Genomic DNA, 24,129 nt, shown 5'->3' on the forward strand with positions numbered 1-24,129 from the left:
TTTCTCCACTACCATGCAAAGCCAAACACCTCAACTTAGTGCCAGTGAAGGCTCTTGCCCCTGACCTGGCTTTCTCTTGCCCCAGAGAAGTGATGACATGTGCCATTTCTCAAGCCCTGTGTGACAAACAGCTGGGGGCTTTTTTATGTCTTCAGCTGTTGTAAGCTTGATCCAGAAGAGAATGTGTGTCCATGTGCAAATTTGAACTTCTTTTTGTGTTAGAGAATCAGCCTCGCTGCTTCTGGTTAGGAGCCGCTTTGCACATTCTTTGTCCTTTCTGGAGAGAAACCTATCTCTGTGTCTTGTTAAACAGATGTATCCAGACCTTCAGATCACAAATGTTGTGGAAGCCAATCAACCTGTCAGCATCGACAGCTGGTGCAAGAGAGGGAAGAAACAGTGCAAGGACCACACTCATATTGTTGTGCCCTACAAGTGCCTGGGTGAGTGTGTGGTATGATGTGTTTGTGCATTCTTGTGGGAGGAGCAAAGAATTGCCTCTTGGCTTCTTACAGAGAGAACAACAGAGTTTATAAGGCTTCTGTCATATCACGTTGCCATTTCCACGTCCAACTTCTGCTTAAACGTTTTTATTTCCACAAGATGGAATTCTGCCTTTCTCAAACAGATCGGTGGCTAGATAACAGCTGTGGTGGAATAATGGTGCCTGGCGTGAAAAAGAAATCCCCATTCTCTCTGCAACTGCCATAAAAACCTGAAGGCTATTGTATTTTGAGTATCACAAAGACATTGGGATTTAATACTCTGATCCTATTTTTGTGGAGCTTTAATATTTTGTTGCCTTGGAGACTTAAATGCTCAGTGTGTTCAGGCTTCCTGCTTTGGTCTTGGCAAGAGATCTCTATTCTGTTTCAATGACTATATTTAAACTTTGCTGTTTCAAAGAGGCCCTGCTTCTTGCAGCTGTATCCCATGTCCCCACTTTGAACTGTGAAAGAATATGAGATCAACTGCGGTGGATTTCATGGTGCTTTCCAGAATCTATCCACCCACTTGAATCAGGGAACGTGTTTAGCTTGTTTACCTTGCAGCTTTTGACCTGTAGGTTGTGCCTGACACTGTGCTGCACTGCATGTGTTCTTAGTAGTAAGCTTAGTCTCAGCTGGCTGAATCTCTTTTCAGTTATCCACTGGAAAAGACCTGTTTTGCAAGAAGTCTTGCGCAGTCTTGGAGAGTCTGATTGCTGGGAGCATTCAGCGGGAACCAGTTTTCGTAATTTGTATCCATATCTCAGGTTAGCATGTGATTTGACATAGGAGAACACAAGCAAATCTGCAGAACTGTATGGGTGCTGTTCTCCTATATATATTACACTCCACTAGACAATCATAAAGCACTTCATAAGAAATGAAATTTGGTGTGGATACGTGCTGGGAGAAAGATGCATCTCTTTATAGTTGTGGAAATTCAGGTTTGAGAAGCAACCAAACCCAGCTGATTATACTGAGAACTTCTAAGGATGAAAGCAAGATCTCTGGATTTATAAGGAGTCATCTCTCTTAGAAAGAATCCTCCCCCAAGCCTATTCTCCAGCTGAAAAATAGGCTTTTAGCGACACTGCCCAAAAATTTGATAAGCATTAAACTATCTGTTACAGTTTTTAATTACTGTCTTTCACCAGTGTTCTTGACTTGTTTGGCCTAGCCTGCAAGGCAGCTTTGGTTTTCAGATCTGAGTTGCAAGTCAGTAGTCTGTATGTGTATAAAGTACCTTTTCGTTGTCTTTAGCAGTCCACAAATTGCTTGTTGTAAATGGATGATGTGTTTCTCTGGGGTGCGTATGACTTTTTGATTATAGTCGAACTATGGTTTTTTGCTCCCCTTCCTGCTTGTGTCTTCCTTGCTACATTAACACACAGGCTATCTTGAGGTAGGATCTTGCTATCATACCATGTTTAACCTCCTCCTGCCTCCCCCCACCCATGAAAGCTCTTTTGTATTTCAAAGATGAAGAGGAGAGAAGAGGAGAACCCATTAGTGCTCCCACTGAACTGTAAAAAAAAGGTAACAATAGGATGATGGGAGCAGGGCTGAGCCTGGTGAGGTGTGAAAAGACAAACTGCTGACAGTTCTGGCTAGGCTGTTAGGTGGCATGGAAACACCTCTTACGCCTGCTCTGATCTGAAAAGGCAGAGGATTTTTCTTTTTTGATAGCAGTGGCCATGAATGGGAAAGGTGTCCATTAATGTGTAGCACGGAAGGGTTTTCCAGTCCCTAGGTGAATTGAGAGAACCTTCCATGTATCTTATGCGAAGGTGCTAGGATTCGGTGTGTTTCGAAAAGGCTGTTTAATGGCTGGTTTTTGGTACTGATTATTGCATTTGATCAGTGTGAGTCTTCTGCCTTCAGTCCCCAGAACCACAGTCGCTTGATTTTAAAGTTTGGTTGGTTTTAGCTTTCTTAACAGAAACTTTTCAACTAACCTCTCGTGAGAGTGAAAGAGGAAGGATTATTAACTCAAAATTGTAACTGGCCTGTTTTGACGGAAGAAAATGGGGAAAAGACCATTTATCTGTTGTGTCTAGTAGTTCAAAATTTAACTAATTTAAAAGAGATGATGAATGCTAGTTGATTTTGTTACCTTGCAATTGTCATCAGATAATCTGTCCCTAAACTCTACTTGGCTTGTGTACAGTGCATAGGAGATGTGTCCACGAGCCTTTGGTATCAGTACTAGGGGGCTGCAAAAAAATTGGTCATGCAAAATATTAAAATGTATTTTGAAATCATAATGTTGAAGGTTGCTTGAACAAATAATTCTGCTTCCTGGAGTCTCCATGAGAAAAGGCATTTAACTTAAAGAACTTTTCTTCAATTTTAACAAAGGATTCCTAGAGCTGCCGGTCAGGTGTGCAAGGTATGTTACGTTGAAACACTTGAACTGAAGATCTTTTCCTGGTCTTCTCAGAGTATCTAGAGATCTCCTTATTTTAAAATTACTGGATGTGGCATTTAAATCTGCAGGAAAGAAAGAAAAATCTCAACTTTGATAAAATGTCATGTTTTGGATTCCAGTGGCATTGTTTGTTTGTTAGGACATCTGGGCTAAGAACAGAAAGTCGTGCTCATGTAGTTCTTGTACTTCTTTGACGTGTGTTGGTACCAAACTGAGTTGTGGTGGAAATTTAGGCTAAATATCTTTTAAGTCCAACTAATACAGAGTCTGTAGAGCAGACCAATTGTCTCTCTCCCTTCCACATTCCTCAAAAGCAAAAGTCTGGTTTTAAGATTGTGCCAGAATTTCATGATGCTGGTGCGGTTGTGGTTATCTAAATATTGGAATGCAGTGTATTTGCTGACTCTGGTTCTACTCTGTTTTTAGGGCTGTATAGTTTTTATTTTTCCAGCCCTCTGTGTTTTGGTTAGGACTGTCCGAGTCAGGGAATGTGCTGCAGTTAATCCTGAATTAAACCATCTGGAAACTGTTCAAAACAAAACAAAAACAAACAAGACTTACTCAGATACCCAGATACTGAAAACATAGATAACACTTGCAGCACATAAAAATTTCCAGGCTGTTACAGCACCAGACAGCATGAACTCACTTTGGTATGATGCAGCTTGTTTAGAAATTGGTGATTAAGTGGTTTGAAAACTTCGTATGCAGATGCAATCTTTTCAAAGATTTGTGTGAAATCTCTTCAGTCACTCCTGTCTGTTCCACGAGCAACTATTTATTAACTTGCACTGTAAACTTTGCCTTCAGTTCAGCCTTAGGGTTTGCATAATGTTTCAGGAATCAGCCCCTACTCCTCTTTTTACCTTGGAAACTCCGAGGCTCTGTTTTCCTGTAAATTTCCAGAGAGAGCTGCTGATCTGACCTGTCCCCGTTAAGAATATACCAAACCTTTAAGGCACTTGCAACAAGGTGTACTTTGGGAGAGTTCTGCTATTGGCTTTGGTTTCTGTCGGAAGTCGGACACGTGTGAACTATGGATGTTTCTTTCATTTCAGTGGGTGAGTTTGTAAGCGATGTCCTACTGGTTCCAGAGAAGTGCCGATTCTTCCACAAGGAGCGGATGGATGTATGTGAAAGCCATCAGCACTGGCAGACTGTGGCAAAAGAGGTAATTGAGCTGCTGTGGCCGGAATATTTATTCTGGATCTGTCCACTTGGATGCTTGTAGTATTGGAGCATAACAGTGTTTATCTCTGGGGTCTGTTATTCCCATGTTGCAGTCTATGGACTGAGGCAGGGAGCAATGAAAAAATTTAAAAGTACTCAAGTGACTTAAACCTGTGTAGCTAGCTGAGTTATTCTTCACTCACAAAAAGCTATCCTAAGTAGCTTGCCCAAGATCATACTCTAGGATGGAGCTAGGAATTTGAAATCGGGTCTCTAGGATATTGCTTTAACCAATGGCTCATCCTTCTTTCCAGGGTAGAGCGCTACATTGGTCATAGGATGTTTCCCGTTTTTCTTGTATATTTTGCGTTAATGTACCTGCTGCTGCTACTGGGGATTTGGTTGGCAGTGCTTGCTTGGGAACAATCCGAGTTTCGTTGTGACTGATTAGTGGAGGTTTTACATAAGAGATGGATTATCTTCTCAGAATAAATCTAGCCCATGGGTTTTTTGTGGGGTTTTTTTGGTTTGGTTTGGTTTGGTTTTTTATCTGACTAGCAAAAATGTTGCAAATTTTCTGCACACCCATTTGAACGGGGGGTAATAAAAACAAGATCATGACAAAATATACATGTTTTCCATTTTGTAGAAACAGCAATTGTAGAAACAGAAACACAATGATTAGTCGTGGCGGTGCTAGTAAAGATGAGGTTAAGGATGTTCCAGTTAAACTTTCCATTTCTTTAAAATCCTGGGAGCCAAAACCTGTCTAAATAAAGCTGTGCTAGAGGAGTCACCTTTTAATTGAGGATAAACTTGTTGATGTCTAGCAAATTTAAAAATCACTTGCTTTTAACATACTTCTGGAGGAGTTCTCCAACTATTTGGCTCATTTTACATCTGTGCTGTAACAAAGCAAAGCACAAACAAAAGGGTTCTGATGTACATAATAAAGCCTTTCTTACTTCATTCTTTTCTGGGGCACCACAAGGCCATGTATTTCCTTAGCTTAAGAGAAGTGTATAGACATAATGTCTAATCACAGTTTGCATTTGGCTTTTTCTTGAATTATCTGATTGATTTTCATCTACAGCATGCTAAAATAATCTTGACACAAAGTCCATTTGAGTGATTATTCACTTACTCCAATGTAAAGTTTAATAGATAAAGTTTAATGAAATGGCCAGCCCAGAAAAGCAAACAACAGTTCTGTTTCTTTCAAGTGCTCTCTCCCTTGAGTTGGCACAAAACGTCTAGTTATTTTTCCTGAACTTAGCCAGGCTGACAAGCGTCCTGGTTTCAGCTGGGATAGAGTTAATTGTCTTCCTAGTAGCTGGTACAGCGGTTGTTAGGGCTGGGGGGTGTTTGATACGTTAACACCAGGAAGCACTGCATGGCTCTGAATCTGGGACTTCCTGGGGATTTTGCTTAAGCTACAAGTTTCAGATCCGTTTTCCTTTGATGTTGAGACTTCGGCTGTAGTTTGCTGTTGCCTTTTTGTAAAATTTAGACTGTTGGTAGCATTCTTGGGATCTGTGATAGGCAAACTTCAGCTTTATCCAAAGCAAGAGCATGATGCTAAACTGACATAAATGGGCTCGTCTTTCAGGCCTGTCTGACAGAAGGGATGATCCTGCACAGTTACGGCATGCTGCTGCCCTGTGGAGTGGACCAGTTCCATGGAACAGAATATGTATGTTGTCCTCAGACAAAGGTTGTGGATGAGGCTCTGTCCAAAGAGGAGGAGGATGAAGATGAGGATGAAGACTACGACCTTTATAAAAGGTAGGGTTCTTACTGGCGTAGATGTTAACAGTTCTGTATGTGAAGTTGCTGCATGTGAGTGTTTCACATGGTGACTCCTTTGTGGTGACGATTGAGAGGAGAATTTCTGTGCTTTTGAATTTCCCAAAGGAGTATCCTGAGCCTGAAAAAGCATTGCAGAAGGACGAATGACTTTGCACTGCTCCTATTACTGGAGGAGCTAAAAAGCCCCCCTCCCTTCATCCTTACCCAGTCAAAAGACTGTCTGATTATTACAGTAGGTACCTCCCCCAGATACGATAGACTTTCACTTACTGAAAAGAAGCTGATGAGAAAATGCAAGGAAACCCCACTAAGCCAGGGGCATGGAGAAGCTGTCTGTAATGAGGGAAGTCCAGTTGATGGACTGATCGATAGTTGGTATATTTATTTTTCCCATCTCTTGTGTTTCTAGAACAGATGAAAAGAGAATAATTTTTCTGGTACGTCAAAGGTTGGCTGCAAAGTTATTAGCCTCAACTTTACCCCCTAATTTAACTGTATCCCTTCAGTGAGTTCCCTACAGAGGCAGGTGTAGAAGACTTCACAGGAACAGCTGTGGAGGAAGAGGAAGATGAAGAAGATGAAGGGGAAGAGGAGGAGGATGTGGTGGAAGACCGTGATTACTATTATGATAGCTACAAAGTTGACGATTACAATGAAGAGACCCCCACAGAGCCTAGCAATGACAAGGCTGTTTCCGAAAAAGAAGTCAGCAGCGATATGAAATGTAAGACACATTCTAGCCTACAGGCTTCTTGCTTCCTTGAGAGTATTCTTGTTGGCTGTCAGTTGGTGATGGGTTTTTGATCAAGTCAATAAATGCCACTTGGAAGTTTTATTTGCCAGTAAGTTAGCAAACAGAGGAAAGCTGATGATGCTTATGTTTCAAGTGTTGAAATTAACTCTCTAGAGCATGGGCCATATGTTTCCAGATAAACAGCAGTTCTGCTGGCAGAAAGCCCAGTGTTTGGCACATTGAATGAGCACCTCTGTGAAGGTGCAGTGTTGAGTCAGAAAACCATATCTGCATAGGCTAATTTTGGAAAATCTTAAAGAAGTGTTTGAGGTATACTATGAATTTTAAAATCCTAGTTTGGGGTGATTATCTTGGATTTGGTGTTTTATACCAGTTTACGAAAAGGAAGCTAAAAGTTGTGGGCCATGCTCTGTAGAGGAGGCATAAAGCTGCCATCTGGCCATTAAAGGGTGAGGAAGATAAAGATAGTTGGTGCTGCCTTAATAGCCTTTGCATAAACCCTTCTCTTACTTTCATGAAAGTCAGCCAACACAATTGGCCCAATTTTATTATATGAGTAACATATACTTACCACGGTAGTAACGTGTACTATACTTTCGGTAGCTTTTGTTAAGTGGTAGGTGTCACTGCAGAGGGCATCTGCCGATTGTGTGGTGCCTCAGCATTATACGATGTCCTATGCTTTACGTGTAGAAGTGTCTGCAGAGGAAAGAGGAGGGGAGAGGGAATGAAATTCAATTAGCTACAGATCACTGAATCATTGCCAGCGGTTCTTGCATCTTTTTGGTAAAATGCCAGCATGCTGCAGATAATTTTACTTGCTGAAACAAGGCTTAGCTCATATATGTACAGGACTGTTACAGATCTGCAGGTGTTGGAACAGAATTGGAACAATATGATCGGGGTGTCTGTTTTGGGGGGTACCCAGTCTTTTTTCCCCCAAAGTACCCTGAACAGTTGCTAACTTATAGACCGTATCTGTTCTCTTGCCTCAGAATAACCCAGCTGCTTGTATTGCCTGCTTATTGTGAAGCAGTCCATGTGCCGTGGCTACCTGGAGTTTCAATATTTAGTGTATAGATGTTTCAAAACTTAAACACCTAGCGGCTCAGATTGCCATGGCAATCACATTACTCTTGCTTAGCCTGCCTTTTCACTTGCTCTTACACCTCACCTTTAAGATGTGAAGTGTCTGTCCAGGCAGAGTACAGCGGAACAGGACATCTTTGAATGCTTTAAGCAGCCCTAATGGGTTTTCTTTCCATCATGTTGGTTTTATACCAAGAGTGGAAGCTCTACCACTGGGATGCCTGAGGCATAACGCTGTGGCATTGGCAAAGTAGATCCTTGCTGTTTCAGCCTCTAGCTAAGGAGAAGTCACTCTAGCAGATGAGAGCTCCGTGTTGAGACAACTGCCTGGGTAGCCTGCTGCTGCATGTTCGCTCCAAAGCACGACGTGCAGGCGCTTCCCTGAATAGCGCTGGTGAGCCCTGTGGTGAATGCTTTTACAATGTTAAAAATCCCCCCAAAACTGACAAAAGCCCTTTGGTCGGTGAAGTAGCGATGCTGAGGCCAGCGCTGGTGCCCTAGAAGAAGGTGTGAACTAGAGCCACCACTGCGTTGTGTAAGTTGCTCTGCAAGGCCTGTGCTCCTCACTAGCTCATATTCTAACCCGTCTCCACACAGCTGTCTGCTCCCAGGAGGCGATGACAGGGCCCTGCCGGGCCGTGATGCCTCGTTGGTACTTCGACCCTAACAAGAGAAAATGCGTTCGCTTTATATATGGAGGCTGCGGAGGCAACAGGAACAATTTTGAGTCAGAGGAGTATTGTATGGCTGTGTGTAAAAAGATGAGTAAGTTCTGCCTCCCACTGGCCCATTTGCAGCTAGCCTCTGTCTGTCTGGCGTTTGGTGTCTCCTCCTCCTTGCCTCGGTCAAGAGAGGATACGTCTGTAGCTCATCCTTTTGGTTCTGGTGTCTGCAGCAGTTCTGTCTGTCCCTTTGCAGCAGTCTCCTCTTGTCTCCGCTTCTCTAGGTCTTTAGGGTGAACTTTCCTGGGGAAAGTGGCCCTCAACATGTGCTGTCTGTGCTCATCGCCGGCTTGCAGCTCTTGCTGAGAGCTTAGTTGTCCTTTTCCAGATCTGTAGCAGGGACCAGGGGCTGTCTCTAACCTCTTGTGAAAACACATAGCTTGCCTGTTTGCGTAACTGACTTTTTTCCCAAATATATGGAAGGAAGTGCTCACTTTCCCCAGTGGTGTTACTGTGTGTACTTTTGACCAGTTGGTGCTGAAAAGTAGGCTGCTACTCACCGTTCTCCTGGTAGTAGTCATTTTCTTGCTATTTTATTTTGGGAAAATATCAGAGAAGTAGTATAGAATTCAGATTCCCACTTTCAGCTCGGTTTGAAATATGAATCATGACTCAATCCCTGCGTTTTTGAGAGCTTGAGGTTTTTGGCACCAATTTCAACTGGCTTTTATGTCAGATGATAAAACTACCAAAAACATTTTAACCTCCTTGTTAATCTTATTGTTGAACTCCAGCACTTCCACTTCAGCTACCATTAAAGCCTTTTGAAAGGCTTTTTGTGTTATCTGGGGCTTGGCAGTCTGACTATACAGTCATAATCCTGTTTACAAAATGGGCTTCATGCAAGTGCTTTAGATTGGGCTGATCTAACTGAAGTGGTGAAATAAGAGATGCGGATAGCAGGAGCTTTTTGTACAAAAGTTTGTCCTGTTACAGAGGGATTTGGGGCTGGAGAATGAGTTCTCTGTGTCCAAGCCCAGTTCAGAGATGCCTTGAGCAGGCCCAGAATACAGTACTGATCTGATGTTGTCCCTTGCACGCAACCGTGATGCCTACGTTGTCTGTTGCCGTTATTTCACGCAGTAATCCTTTCCCCTTCTTCACTCCTCCTTCCCTAGTTAAAGGTTGGTGGATTCAGGTGCATGCTGAACTCTTACCCTGTATCCATGCTTAAGTGCCAGGTAAATTTTTTTTCTGAAGCATGCCATCTTTCAATGACGTGTTGGAGGTTATTTCCACCCAAATAACTAATACGGTTGAAAGGTTGCCTTAACTTCCACTTTCTGCCCTCCCTCTGCTGAAGGGCAACAACGAAGCGCATCATGTTTGCCATAGATCCTTTCAGAAAGGGCTCTGGTATGTGTAGTTTCTAGAACTGTAGCACACAAACTTGGTTCAGCGTTTCCTGAACTGCAGTATATGGAGTGCAAAGCCCCTGTTGTGGATTTTGCAGATGCTTGAAATTGTCAGTTCTGAAATTTTATTTCTCCCTTTGTTGAATTTGAATGTCTTAAAGGTACAAACCATCCAGTTTATTGGACACGTCAGTTTGTCACACTGAGCCTCCTTCTGTTGCTGTCTTGTCTAATATCATTGCCTGTTAGTCCTGCATGGTGCATCTGGTAGGGAAGGTAGGTTTGAAGTGTTAAAATACTGGGTAGTGTTTTGTGCAGATTTATTGTCAAGCTCCCTAATCATATTAATGATGTCTGGAGCCAGCTTGTCAGCAAACAGCTAATGCACAAAATGTCATTTAAACTATCCAAAGCCAATGTGAAAGGGAAGAGAAAACAAGTTCTTTATTCTGCAATCCAAGTCATTCTGTTGCTGGAGCTGAATAATGCTCATCTCAGAACTAATGAGAAGACTGAACAGGTGCTGGTTGCCGCAGTGCATTACTGTGTTTCTGGGATGATGTAACTAGCTGATGTTGCAGTAAATTGGCAGCTTAAAGATACCAAAATGGACTCCTGGTAGGTGGCGGTTCAGTAAACTCGGTCTGCCAGATTGTTAATTATGCAGGCGTGGAGATTCCTCTCCCTACCTGTTCTTTGCAATCCAAGATCACAGTTTTCTGAACTTCTGCTTATCCTTTCCCTCTCTTTGCAGTGCCAACTGATGATGTGGATGTCTACTTTGAAACCCCAGCCGATGACAATGAGCATGCCCGCTTCCAGAAGGCAAAGGAGCAGCTGGAGGTCAGACACCACAACCGCATGGACCGGGTGAGCATCTAGCTTCAGTCATTTGTGCTGCGCTGCATAGTTGCCGCCCATGTTTTTCTGGACAAATTGATGTTGAACTGACTTCCTTTCCAGCCTTCCGTGTGTTTCTTGCAATACAACCACACTGTGGCGGTTGGATTTTCATTTCCTCAGAGCGCTGGGAGAGAGGAATCACTGGGGACACTTGGCTTGCTGCTCAGAGGGCTTAAGTGCTAGGTTTAAACCCCACAGCAGCTCTATTGTGCCTTCAAAACCTAGCCAAGCTGTACAAGGATCTGCCTGTGAAGGCAAATTAGCTTGCAAAGATGAGACGTAAATTTGTGTCTTGTTGATGTGTTCTGTCCTTTTCTTGTCCAGGTGAAAAAGGAATGGGAGGAAGCAGAACACCAAGCTGTAAATCTCCCCAAGGCAGAAAGGCAGACTCTCATTCAGGTAAGAGGTGAAGGACCTAAAGAGGAAAGTTACTGGTGCTTGGCCTTCGTCCTCTCAAAAAACTAAATGAGAGATTGTAATATTCAAAGCCAAAAGACGACTGAGATGGAAGAACAGCTTTCCTGTTCTGTCAACAGCTGCCTTTTAGAGGAGATCTGATTCAATTGCGTGCTTTGTTCTTAAAGCTGGAGATGATCCGATACCGTGCGAGGTCCTTTCCTAAACCCAGTAGTAGGAAGCTATCTCACCCCTCCAGCGTAGCGACAGCAGAGCCAAATTGTAACTTCAGACCTTTGGCCTGTTTTGCACTAACCAGTGGCCTCACAGCCCAGTTCAGATTGGCCCTGACTCTCTGGACACACATTTCCTGTTTGGGCAGACTTAGTGAAAACCATTTAGACAGCAGATAAAGCTGGTTTGCTGCCAAAATGCCAATCTTCTGCCTTATGAGGAGAGTTCCATTAGACTGTGAAGTTAATCAGGGATATTCTCAGCATGGCATTGTTAGGGGCAGGCTCTTCTGGCAGTGACAACTATATGAAGTTTCCTCAAAGCAATATACAACTAAGTGACTGACTCCAGCTTTTAAGCCCACTTTGGATTTTGTCCTGGAACACGGTTTTCTCTTTGTACGTTTTTTAACGTAAGCCACTGTAAGTCCAAAAGAGTTTTCCATCACCTCTGTTGAAAGGTAACAATGCTTAATGGACTTTTCTGGCTCATTTGGAGATGTGGGTTGTGACCTTTCCGACAGAATATATAGAGATTGGATCTGAAGATGTGCTGATGAAAAATCCCTTATGCAATGCCTTGGTAAACTTCTGCAAATTCAGATCAGTGGCTCTAGGCTGAAGGGATTTATCTGGTTTCCATATTGCAGGGTTGAGGGAAAGAGTTAATACTGTGTCATTCGTTCAGTACGGTGTGGGTCTCCCAACTTCAACGTTATCTTTATCTGCACGGCCGTGTGTCCTCTTCAGACCTTTGAAATGGGTTGTGAAGGAACTTGGAAGGCAAATTGTCACTCTTGATTTTGCAAAGATGAAATCTGCATCAACATCTGTCGGTGACCTTCTCTCCTACTGTAAATGCCTAGGACATGCAGTGTGACAGGCTCCGTTTGTTCTGAGGAGTTATGTGAGAGACAGTAGGTGACCCTGATGCATACAGTGCATTTCATACAGACTGCTTACTTTGTTCCAGCACTTCCAGGCAATGGTTAAATCCCTGGAGAAAGAGGCAGCAAGTGAGAAGCAGCAGCTTGTGGAAACTCACCTGGCTCGTGTGGAAGCCATGTTGAATGATCGCCGTCGGATTGCTCTGGAGAACTACCTGGCTGCCCTGCAGGCTGACCCGCCGCGGGTGAGTTTCTTTGCAACAAACTTTGACAATAGGGTAGCGCCGGGCAGGGTGGAAGGTGGGAATGGCTTGGTGAGGAGACTGCCAGTGACTTGCAGGGGCAGAAGCTGCGTATAGGTTCCCAGTGGCAGTTTGTGCTGCAGACCTAGCAGCGAGTCTCCTAATGGACTCACTCTCCTTTCTGCCTGGTTAAAAAACTCTCCACTTTGTTTAGTGTTCATAAGGCATAGTGTTCCGAGTCAAACAGACTTAATTATAAGGAAAATATCTAAGAAGTTAGCGCAGGTGATTGATCTGTCCAGTAATAAAGCAGGCTCACATCTGAAGTGCTGTATTTCCGCTGTGAATTTTATTTGAATCAAATGGATGTGAACTCTTCCCCTCCTCAAATCCCGCAGCCCCACCGCATCCTGCAAGCTCTGAAGCGCTATGTTCGTGCCGAGAACAAGGACCGTCTGCACACCATCCGCCATTACCAACACGTCCTGGCAGTTGACCCGGAAAAGGCTGCACAGATGAAATCTCAGGTATAAGAATGTTTCTATCAAGGGAGGCATTGTTACCCAACCCTGGCTGTCAGAGACTAGAAGCCACATGTCGAGTCCTCACGCTGATTTGCTGGGTACTGTAGCAACTTCTCATACTTGTGCAGAGATCTCCCATTCTGTGTGCGTATTGCCTGTCACCAGATACGCTGCCTGTATGATTTTCCGTGGTACTTGACTCAGTGTTAAAGAAGGGGAACTCTGGTTTATACATGAATTATTGTTGGTCACCATGACAAGTCTAGGGGTTTAGAACTGGTTCGCTATAATTTTTCTGTTGCCTCTTGTCACACACCCATGAAATTATTTACTGGGCGCTTGGTCATCCTTGAAGAGACTTCCTCGCTTCTTCCAAGACCTCCTGTCTGTGTGTTCCTTTCATTAGGCTTGTTCTTCACAATGCCTGTGTTTTGAGTTTGTGGGGATTCTCTTGTGCCTCCGCAAAGTTATCGCCTTGTTTCCAAAGCATCATACGTAACCCTTGCCAAGCACGTGATCATCGTTAGCTTTATTAGAAAGTCTGTTTTGATGAGTTTATTTTGTGCTGTTGCCATGTATTTTACTCCTGAGCAGCCAGAACGTCATTTTGTGTCTGCTGGGTAGTGTATGTGAATATGCCGCTTCAAGCGGATGTCAGACCTGGCCATTGTACTTGTAAGAGCAGTTGCAGATATTCCACAAATCTTTTGAATTATGTACTTGTTTTTACAACCCGCTTTTAAAACGGTGAAAGATGTACTGAAAGGCCTAACTAAGATTCAGATTAAGAATGGCCTGTTAACATTGAAAGATCTGTTCATAAGGGTATGTACTTTCACACGTTCAGGGAGAAGCAGAGAGAACTGACTGTCCAGTCTCAGCTTTAGGAATGTAATCTGTGTTTAACCAGTCCCAGTTTGTGGCTGGTCTGCTGCTTTGTAGTATTTTTGAATTCTGTAATGCATGCAAGATAACGCAAGAACAGAAAAGAATGGAGAGCTGCAAGGAGACAATGTGGTGGAGCACATCCAGTGCTGCCAAATGGAAAGAAATAGGCGCTGAGAAAAAAAAATGCTTTATTACTTGGCTGTATAACCAGTAGATGGAAATATCATGGTTTAAGAGTAAGACAGGGACTGGAGTCTGTTACTGTCACCTCTGGCGAGGTGTGGAGCAGTGTTGCAGTGATTTTCTAGAAGCAAACCTCACACTTGCAGGTGCCTGGTCCTATGGGTTTCACGTCGTTTCTCCGTGCTAGCAGTGTACCTTCAGCTCTTGTGTCTCAGGTTGTCTGCCACTGCTTCTATGATTCTTGTTAAGCTGCGCATCCTCGGAAAGAGTGGTAGCAATTGTGGAATTTACAAGCTGATGTTTGGCTTGCGATGCGGAATACGTGATAGCATTTTCAGAGACAGCTTCAGCATATCAAGCACAGTCCACCCTGACCCTTTGTTCCAGTGCTGCCAAAGCCCAAGAGGGAGTGTGTGAACTGTATTCTTAAGCTAAAATCTAAACAGTTCTTAATTCATTCTGAAGGCTGCAGTGTCAACAAATCGACATGTGAGGGATGTGGGTGGTACAGTTCAATTTCCATTTGCTTCACTTTTCAGGTGCACTTTAAGCTCCTCAATCGATTCCCTTGATTGACAAGCTGCTACATGTAAAATTAAATTGCTTTCATCCTTGCTCTTAAAGGTCAGGTACACGTCAGACTGTAAAACAGGTCCATTCAACTCCTTAGCTTTTTTCAACGGCTGTCCACATAAATGTTTTTCTTGGTCTGCATGATCCCTGATTATGCAGCACCCTCTTCAGGTCAGGCTTCACTTCACCAGACAATTTAATATGCTAGGGAAGAGTGATTTGAGGTTGCGTAGAGTCTGAATTTATTTTTCAGATGAAGGGAGAAGGCTGTTGCCAGTGAGTGGGTGTAGTGGGTGTAAGACAAATGTAATGCCACCGTTGTTCTGAAAGGCACCTTTGTTCTGAAACCAGAGTTGATAAATAATAATGTCTGCTCCCTTTGCGTGTATCTTTTCTAGTAGTCAGGAATGATAATCCCTTTAATAAAGCACTTGCTTGTAGCTGCTGTGGAAAATGAATTATGACTGTATCTGGCATACGGGAAATACCAGCTTCAGTGTTTTCCAGTGGAGAGCTGGTTACAGCAAGAGTCAGCTGAATCTTCTCCCTCACCCCCAACCTTTCCCAAAATACTGAGAGCGCCATGTACAAATGGCCAGTTCCAGTGAAGCATGACGTGTTAGAGAGCGTCGGTCAGGGAATTGGACTAGATGGACCTGTGTCCCGTTCTACTGTCTGTCGTGGCAGATCCACCAGTAGTAGGTATTTTATTAAACAAGCGAAGTAACGGTACCGATCAAGTGACTGACAGTCTTTGCCTACTCCAACACACTCTTTTACATTTGCAGGTGATGACACATCTCCATGTGATTGAGGAGCGGATGAATCAAAGCTTGTCTCTGCTCTACAAGGTGCCATATGTGGCTGAAGAAATCCAGGATGAGATTGGTGAGTGTCTCTGTGTGCCAGCTCCAGTGCCACCGTGTTAGACTGCAAGCTTTTGTATCAAGTGAAGCGGGCTCCAAAAAGATTGCTAGCTCCTTTGAGGGGATGCCCTCAACAACGAGCACTTGGGCTTAGGCTTAGGTACTACAGGGCAGATATTCTCTGGGTTTTGTAATGCAGCCAGCCAGAATAGCTTGTTCCTAAGAACTTTCATTGTCCGTTTAAAAAAAGTCAGCAACATTCAGAATAGCAAAGCTGTCTCTCAAAGGGAGATGAAAAAGATCCATAAAATTAAGCAGATGCTTTCCCGCTTTATATGAGTTTAATCCCATCTTGCCAAAACCTCTTGTCCCATCAAACGTCTTGGCCCTTATTTGTATGTATTTGTAGCCAACGCCTTTACTGAGAATTCCAGATGAGACTTCAGAGCATGCGAGATAAGATAACCTGGCAGCCCCAAACAGTGTTCCCCTGCAGCCCTGCCTCAGCTAGGTTCAAACCATCTGCCCCTTTCTGTTCCTGCCAGGCTTCATGCAGTTTGTGTAATATTTCCTCTTATTCCTTTCAGATGAGCTGCTTCAGGAGCAACGTGCAGACATGGATCAGTTCACATCCTCCATTTCTGAATCCCAGGTGGACGTCAGAGTGAGCTCTGAGGAGAGTGAAGAAATTCCCCTGGAGGGCAAACCTTTCCGTCCATTCCAGGTGAAAACCTTCCCAGCCTTGCCTGAAAGCGAAGGTATGTGGAACTGAAAATTGGGTTCACTGGCTTTACAAAAACGTAGGCGCTTTTTCGTAGCCGGTAGGCTTGGCTCGGTGGCACAGAAAGCTCCATCCCTTTGGGTGATTTAAGAGTGAAGCAGTTGCCCCGGCAGTACCCCTCAGACTCTGTCCATTGGAAAGAGGCAGTGCCGCTAGTAATTGGCACTGAGCTGCTGTCTTGATTTTCCGATTCTTCGCTTTGCAAAATTGTTTCATCTCTTTCCATTTTTCAGGGAGCGTTAAATTTTTACTTTGTGGCTTGACTCTGGAATTAATTTCAGTCTTTAACCAAAACGCTGTCGTGTTATGTTAAGTCTTTGTGCTGTGACCTGCTGAAGGGCTGCAGGAATTCTCTTTATTCTTTTTTAAATATATGTCTATATTTTTTGTATCATCGGGTGTTGACAGCTGGTGTGCGCTTGTGTATTTATTTAAAAAATGCTGGAACAGAGTCCTGAGCTTAAAGAAAGCTGTAGACTAAAAGCTTTTCCCAGGGTCTGAGTCAGAAATCATGCGCAAGCCTTTTTTCCTTTCTCTCTTAATCTCCTTTCTCTGCTATTTTTGTTTTTGTTTTCCCTCCTGCTAGATCCTCAGCCGGATTTGTACCATCCAATGAAAAAAGGTTGGTTCTAAGCTGCTCCCTCACAGTGCTTTCGATCACTCTCCTACCTTCTCAATGTGTTTGATAGCTTCATTTTAGTTTCATACTCACCTTTATTTTCATTTCCCTGCTCTCATTTAGATCAGTAACTTTCAATTTTGCTTGTTTAGGCCTAGTGTTAAAGAAACGAGCTAGTCTGAGCATCTAATTGATTGTGTATGTTCCTCCCTGATGGGCTCACAGGGTGTCTCCAAGTGCATGGAGTAGCTTCTTTGCCCTCAAGAAATGTGGGCCTAGCAGTCTGTCTGCAACCATGCAGTACTTTGCATCTCTGCATCTCTCCACGTGTACTCATATTCGACACTTCTTAAAATAAACCTTGAAGTGCTGATGGTAAATAGTCTAGAGGCTCTTCTGCCTGCTGCGGAATCTGTCCTTACCACCCTATGACAGCACTAAACTAGGAGTTGAGAGTGCTGCAGCAGACATAGGCTGTGTTTCCCAGCTAAAAGTCCTCATAAATACTATAGAGTGCAGCTGGTCTGGGACAGGTAAAATAGGAGATTCCTTCTTTGTGTTTGTGGTCGCCTCGGCATCACCTTTTCACACATAGCATCCCTCCGTACTAGCAAAGTCCTGTGTGATTATCCATTTCTCCTTTAGCTTGTTGTTAATTCTGCCATAACTCAGTGCCTGGCTAAAAAGGGGCTGCCTGGGCTTTAAGAGTGGCATAGAAATATTGGCATTAAATTAAATCCTCTCTTAGCGATACAGTCTCAGGTGAAGATCAGGCCCAGCTGATCTGCTACCACAGATCTAGTTCCTGAAGTTGAAATGGAAGGCTAATTCTTAAAATGCTCTTGCAGAGCAGTGGTACATGTGCTATGTGTGGGGAGTAAACCCAGCATTTTAATCTGCCTTTAGTTCCAAATATATTGTGCAGAACCTCAAAGGAGAGCAAAGGATTTTGCTAATAACCTTTTCATATGACCACACATAGTTTTATAACATGGTGAAGGCCAGGTAGCTTGAAACTAGTCTCGGTATTGGCGTTTCTCTACAAATGTAAGTCACCTTCATCCCTCTTGTGGAACAGTGTACTGCTAATTCAGTGTACTGACTGCTCTGGAAAGAATTGGGACAGCCTTTAGTTTGATGGGCTTTTTTAAATTTTTTTTTTTTTTTTTTGGACAAGTGCTTTGTTGACTTAAAGATGATAAATATAGGCTGGTTCTCCCCTTTTGGGTAAATGGAAGACTTTCTGATGACTTGGGGACAAAGATTATATCCTGCACTTGCCCCTTTTCTCCATTCCTTCTTCACTGAATTTCATGAGGGCTGCTAGGGACTTTTGCGGGGGAGTTGTGCATGTGTGTGGGTTTTTTCCCCGGGAAGTATATAATCTAAACTGTGCCTTTGAGCTACATAGAGCTGGGTCTGTTATTTGGTACAGCACTCTGTGACAAATAGCAAAGCTCAATGCAGCAGCTGAACTCCCAGCCCTGGAGACTATGCTATGTTAGCTCCTGAGAATTGAATAAAGCAGCCATAAGCTAAAAGCTGACACAGTAGTTCTCTCAAAACTATTTGTAGCTAGTCTCTCCAGAAAATCCCAATCATTGACTTTCACAATAATGTGACCTGCTTCGACAGCCATGAGAAGTCAGACTGGCAGTCTTGGCCATGCTTGGAATCTGATTACTGTCTCCGAAGAACCACACAGGAAAAGGGGAATGCACTAAAACCAAGATGATGCTTTTGGGAGGAGTTGGAGCGAAACGTTAGTTTCCTTGGCGTTTTGAGGCAGTGAAAGCTTGTCACTGTAAAAACTTGCCTTGGAGCCAACTAGCCTTTCCTTGCATCTCATCAAAGGACGTGCTGCCAATTTCAGCAGCAGTTGACATAATGTCTTAGGCAACCTGCAAGCTCAGCAGCTTGTGGAGAGGTGTATGCAATCACTGGCAAAGTGTTAAGTGCTGTAGTAATATTTCCCCCACCTCGTGCTCCTCATTGGAGAGACCCCGCTGAAGGTTTGAGGCTTTGCTGTCCTGCTTTTGCATTAGGGAGGTGGCATAGGTGTTGTGAAGGACATTACGTTGTCCCTACTGATAATGGCAAACGGGCGTTCTCCTAACTTGCTATGTTACGTTAGGGCTGAGTATCTTGCATCAGGCTCTTCTGTTATTGATCTGATCTATTTATAAACGCTTCAGATCAAAACAGTTTATGCAGAGCAGCCACCTTCTGTTAATTTATATTCTTCTCTTGAGCCTGTGCTAGTTTCAGCCTAGAAATGGGTGAGTGATGTTCTGGTACAAAGGCTAGTGTAGTTCTTTGCTCCTCCCTTGCCCTGGGATTTATTGTTTCTGGGCTCGTGCCAGATAAGGGACAGCAGCTCATTAAAGAGCCGCGCTGGGTGACCTTGAAATTCTCATTCCCGAGGCGCTTGCTGATGCGCTTGATTTCAAAAGAATGGGTGATGCTGACCGTGCGGTTGAAAGCGTTCCCTGCACGCTGGCTCTCAGCAGAGAGGAGATGCATACTTCCGTCATGGGGGTCACGGTGAGGTGGCGGTGACCCGGGGTGACATTTGCAGAAAGAAACTGCGCGCTCACAATTTGTGTTATATGTTGCCTTGGACCTTCTAACAGCAGCACTTAACAGTATGGTATTTCTGGATTTACTCTTCAGCCTGGTTTTGGTGAGTCTTGTCTGCTCCTCTCATTACCACCTCATTTCCCCTCATTAACAGACCCCCCCCCAATCACTTGTCACTGTAGCATTAGCTTATGAGCTCCCCTTCTGACACAACAGCATGAAGACAGATTAATAATCAGCGGTCCATGCGGTTAAACACTCTAGCCATGGCAGCTCTACAAAGAGTAGGTAACGCTTCCTAAGTGTCACTGGGGGCTGCCTAACGGTTCCTGCCTTGCTCTTTTGGTGCAGGTTCTGGCATGACTGAGTTGGATGGGCTGATTGGTGCTGAAGAAAAAGTGATTAACAACAAGAACAAAGTGGATGAAAATGTGGTGAGCCCTCCACCTTTATTTTGTAAAGCAAAGCCTGCCGTGGACACTAATTAATAGCTGTGGCTTATTTCCATGTCTCCTTCCTGCTTACAGAATGTCAGTGTATTCATTATCCATATGGTGTGGGGGAGTCAGTTTTCTGACTATTGTAGGCTCTTAATACTGATTAGCATCAGAAGGGTGGGAGGGTGAGGGAAGGAGAGAGATCCAGATCTTTGGCAGTCCGAGTTGGAGAACCGTCTGATTTAGTAACTGCTATCCCAAGCAGAGACCCTTTGATATGCCTTTATTTTAGCTAGGTAGCTTGCTATCTGAATACACTGAATGCTGGGGTGTTCCATCCATCTTCCCACCTATTTTTCATGGTAAGAAAGGCCTCGCCTTCCTCTGAAGGGGAGTCACCCAGTGGCTATTAGCTCTAGCTACAGTGTAAAGAATTCACCGGGTTATAGTGGCAGCCGCCTTGCCTCAATTCTCTGGGTTTTTAAAAAAAAAAAAAAAAAGTTGACTTTTGAGAGTTTCCTATCAAAATTGTTTTAAAGCACAGGTTAGATCTGACACGACAGAAATGGTGTGTCCAAGGCTAGGACCTAGTTTTTCATTTGGGCCTTCAGTTTGAGGTAGTGTGGACGTCCAAACGGTTGCAGTACTAAATCAGGTGGCTTTAAAAGTTGGGAGAACGTCCCACGCTGTTGAGGGCAGGGGAGTGATGGTAGGTGGTTCTGAGCCTTTGCTGGTATTCATTAAAGGTCTCTTGTCTGCCTTCATATTCCTTCTCCCACCTGTTTTGTATGGCTCCTTTCATAAAATGCTCTTGTGACTGTTTTCAGGTAATTGATGAAACCCTTGACGTGAAGGAAATGATTTTCAATGCGGAGCGTGTCGGTGGGCTGGTGGACGAGCCGGTACGTGTGTGGCTACCGAGTCCAGTGATCGGTGAATTCCTAAAGCCGGATTTCGGTTCCTGTGTGTTACTGAATTCGGGGCTTGGTGTCTTGACACTGCTCTGGGAGGTCACGCAGAGCGTAACGCAGTACGGCCTTTCTGCATAAAGATGTAAACAGTAAACACACGTTAGACACTAACCTGACTCTTCTGTTGCAAAAGTGTTTCGTGGGATAGGAAAGCGGTGTGGGTCAGTGTCTGTCCAGAGTGCCGAAGCGGGGAAACAATATTGCGTTCGTTATCCTTTTGGTTGAAATATTTAGAGGTGAAATATATACACTGTCCCCTGTAATCAGTCATGTCTTGATACCACAGGTGGTTGAAGACCTTATTGGTGGCCACCTTTTAGGTTTGCGTTTAGCAGCGCGTCTCCCGCATTGCTCTTCCTCTACCCGCCCTGTTGTTTTCTTCCCTCCAGGATAATGACAACTCCCTTCGCGATGACTTCAGTTTCAGCAGCAGCGCCCTTATTGGTCTGTTGGTGATTGCTGTTGCCATAGCTACTGTTATAGTCATCAGCTTGGTGATGCTAAGGAAGAGGCAATATGGGACCATCAGCCATGGAATTGTGGAGGTGAGAAACAACTCCTGCTCCATAACCGAGGATGAAAATAGTCAGCATTGAATCACATGTTGTGTGTAGGGGGCGAAGATGGCAGTAGCTGCCAAGCCATCAACTGCTCTGCTCCTAGCTAGATGGGACTTAACTCTGTAGATGCTGACATCTTCATCGCTTACTTATTAGTATGCAGGTATCAGTCATCGGCATGCCATGCTGGGACCTGTCACTTCACGGTTGTATTCGCTTATCACAAGGAATTCAATTAGGCTTCCCTGCCTGGCTCAGGATAGGATTTAGCAGTAAATGAGCTTTTCAGGCGATATCTTTAGCAGGGGAGTAAGTCAGTCAATCTATAGCAATTTGTCCTCCCAACTAATTTAACAACTATTAAGCCAGCGCGATCGGCTGAACGCTGAGAAGCAGTTCCTTCTTCTTCCTTCTGCTCCCAACATGCACATTCCTAATGACAACTTAATGGAGTCTGGAGGAAGCTGCTTTTCCCCTTTGCCCAACCGATGCGTGAAATTATAACGACCTCTTTAATGAGAGGAGCGGGTCCCAAATTTGTAGCTAACTTATCAGAGATTTGTGGAGAACATCCCCAAAGAGCCAAGGGCAGGCAGGAGGCGTTAGCACCCGAATGAGGAACTCTGTTAAGCAAATTATTTTTTGTGGCTTACTTTTTTTCCTGTGTACTGCTTGCCACGGCGTTTATCCGGCGTTTGTCTGTCTGCTGTTGTTGCTATGAAATAAGGCCTGCAAGTACCTCCTTTGACCAGTAACCATCTGGTCTTTCTAAAGGTTGACCCGATGCTTACCCCAGAAGAGCGGCATCTGAGCAAGATGCAAAACCATGGCTACGAGAACCCCACTTACAAATACCTGGAGCAGATGCAGATATAAGAGAGATGAAGATACAACAGCCCTGACCGGGAAAGGAGCAGGGCGGAGGGCCAAAGGGGTCCAGCGTTTTGGATCAACTACTGACCAACAGTTGCTTCGAGAGGACTTCATCTTACATTCAGAACTCCTGGATCATTAAGACTATAATTACTACTGTAGAGTTGCAATTTCCATTCTTTTAAATGGGTGAAGAAATGATAATATAACAATATGATATATAAATCTCCTTAAATGGGAAAAATGGATCTATTGCAGATATTTGACTGAGATGTAGTTTTCTTTTTTTTTTTTAAATAATCTGAAAAATACCAGTTCCGTTGTACTGTTGTCTGATACAAGCTCTATATATATAAAATGGGAAATGTTGATTTTTATTTCTGATAGACCACCTGTATATTGAGGGTCATTTATACCAGCCCACCTTGTAAAAAGGAGACAGTTGTGGCTCTTCAGTCATTTTGGCTTTTATATATAAAGCAGTATTCTTTTTTTTTTTTTTTTTTTTTTTTTTTTTTTTTAAAAGTGAAATTCGCTGGGAGTTGCAAAGAGATTAATTTAGGGATAGGAACTATGACAGCATAAGCAAGGAAGCAATTGGGAATGGTAACTAACAAAAATCCTTATAACGAGAAAAAAAAGAAAAAGAGAAAAAAAAAAAAGAAAAAAACCCATCCTCATATGCCAGTGGTGTGCACCCTGCTGCTTAGCAGTTTGGGCTGTAGGAATCAAGACTCCCTGGAGGCAAGGAGTTAAAAGGCTTCTAGCATCTCTGTTTATAGTTATTCTAGTGGAATGTTAGAACATGGTTTGTGCATACTGGGGTCTGCACATTCCCCTTCCAGATTCAGTTCTGCTCTAGAGTTGGAAGTTCCTGGTATTGAATTTAAATCCTCTGTTCTGAACCAGTTTCCTTCAGTACTCACCTGGCATTAACAGCCCCCTCTTGCTACTACTTTCTAATTTCCCCCAGCTCTCCTGCCTCACCAGCATGGTAAGTAGTTAAGAGACGCAGCTTTTTGAGCCTTTGCATCTCTTTCGGTGATGTTGGGCCGTAGGCACGGCTTTGGGTGTTTGCCCAGAAATGACAAATCACTGCAATAATCAGTACCTTGGGAGCTGATGAAGGTGGAGTTCGCTTTAACTGGGGAGGGAAGAGAGGGACAAGTTGGGAAAGGGATAACTGCCTGCTTTAAGGGAAATTGGATGCATAGGCCCCGAGAAGAACAAAAGGGGTATTGTTCCACTCACCATCATGTCTTTGTAATGCTTGTATAGTTGGTGTTAATGCTCACGGCTTTTTTAAATCTGGAGGTTCTGGTAACCTGTGGTGTATTTTTTCTATTTTTCCTGTGACTTTATTTTTTCTTCCCCCTTCCGTGTCTCTTCCCACTATGCACAGATTTACCTGCAAACTCCTTAGTGTGGTCTGTGGGGAATGTACAAAGTTTAAACACATCAATAAACACTTTAACTTCCAGATCGTTTCTTCTCTTTATTCACGGGCTCACTTAAGTTTCTCTCTCCTCCCACTGTGTCCTTGCCAAACCTGTGGAGACCTTTCCCCGCCTTTTTGCCCACCGCCGCTTCATCGAGAAGGAACGTGCTGGTATCGGGAAAGTATAGCCGTGCCCAGAGTCTTCTGTGGTATTTCCAGATCCTGCTGACCTTTGCGGAGAGAAGGAGGTGCGATACTAACTAAACCAGCGCCCGGGACTCCCGAATAACATTACATCCTCAACGCTGCAGCCGTTAGACGCTGGAGCGCAGGTCGGTCAGAGCTGTGGCTGCCGTTTGT

General features: G+C 43.9%; 1 protein-coding gene across 5 annotated transcripts in view; it reads left to right on the forward strand.

Moving 5' to 3' along the window:
- Positions 1-23,811, forward strand: part of APLP2 (amyloid beta precursor like protein 2) — a 48,565-nt gene extending 24,754 nt beyond the window's left edge. The window contains exons 3-18 of one of the 5 annotated variants that reach the window (XM_030021891.1): positions 314-443; positions 3,975-4,087; positions 5,696-5,871; positions 6,402-6,619; positions 8,336-8,503; positions 10,570-10,685; positions 11,043-11,117; positions 12,321-12,479; positions 12,875-13,003; positions 15,433-15,532; positions 16,098-16,268; positions 16,878-16,913; positions 19,842-19,924; positions 20,755-20,829; positions 21,288-21,443; positions 22,233-23,811. In XM_030021891.1, coding sequence (XP_029877751.1) covers positions 314-443; positions 3,975-4,087; positions 5,696-5,871; positions 6,402-6,619; positions 8,336-8,503; positions 10,570-10,685; positions 11,043-11,117; positions 12,321-12,479; positions 12,875-13,003; positions 15,433-15,532; positions 16,098-16,268; positions 16,878-16,913; positions 19,842-19,924; positions 20,755-20,829; positions 21,288-21,443; positions 22,233-22,334 — 2,007 coding nt within the window. In that variant the 3' untranslated portion in view covers positions 22,335-23,811. The remainder of the gene's footprint in view (positions 1-313; positions 444-3,974; positions 4,088-5,695; positions 5,872-6,401; positions 6,620-8,335; positions 8,504-10,569; positions 10,686-11,042; positions 11,118-12,320; positions 12,480-12,874; positions 13,004-15,432; positions 15,533-16,097; positions 16,269-16,877; positions 16,914-19,841; positions 19,925-20,754; positions 20,830-21,287; positions 21,444-22,232) is intronic. The other 4 variants (XM_030021892.1, XM_030021893.1, XM_030021894.1 and 1 more) reach the window with 4 other exon arrangements.
- The last annotated feature ends 318 nt before the right edge of the window (positions 23,812-24,129 follow it).

Source organism: Aquila chrysaetos, chromosome 8 (genome assembly GCF_900496995.4).
Source record: "Aquila chrysaetos chrysaetos chromosome 8, bAquChr1.4, whole genome shotgun sequence".
In the NCBI taxonomy this organism is placed as follows: Eukaryota; Metazoa; Chordata; class Aves; order Accipitriformes; family Accipitridae; genus Aquila; species Aquila chrysaetos.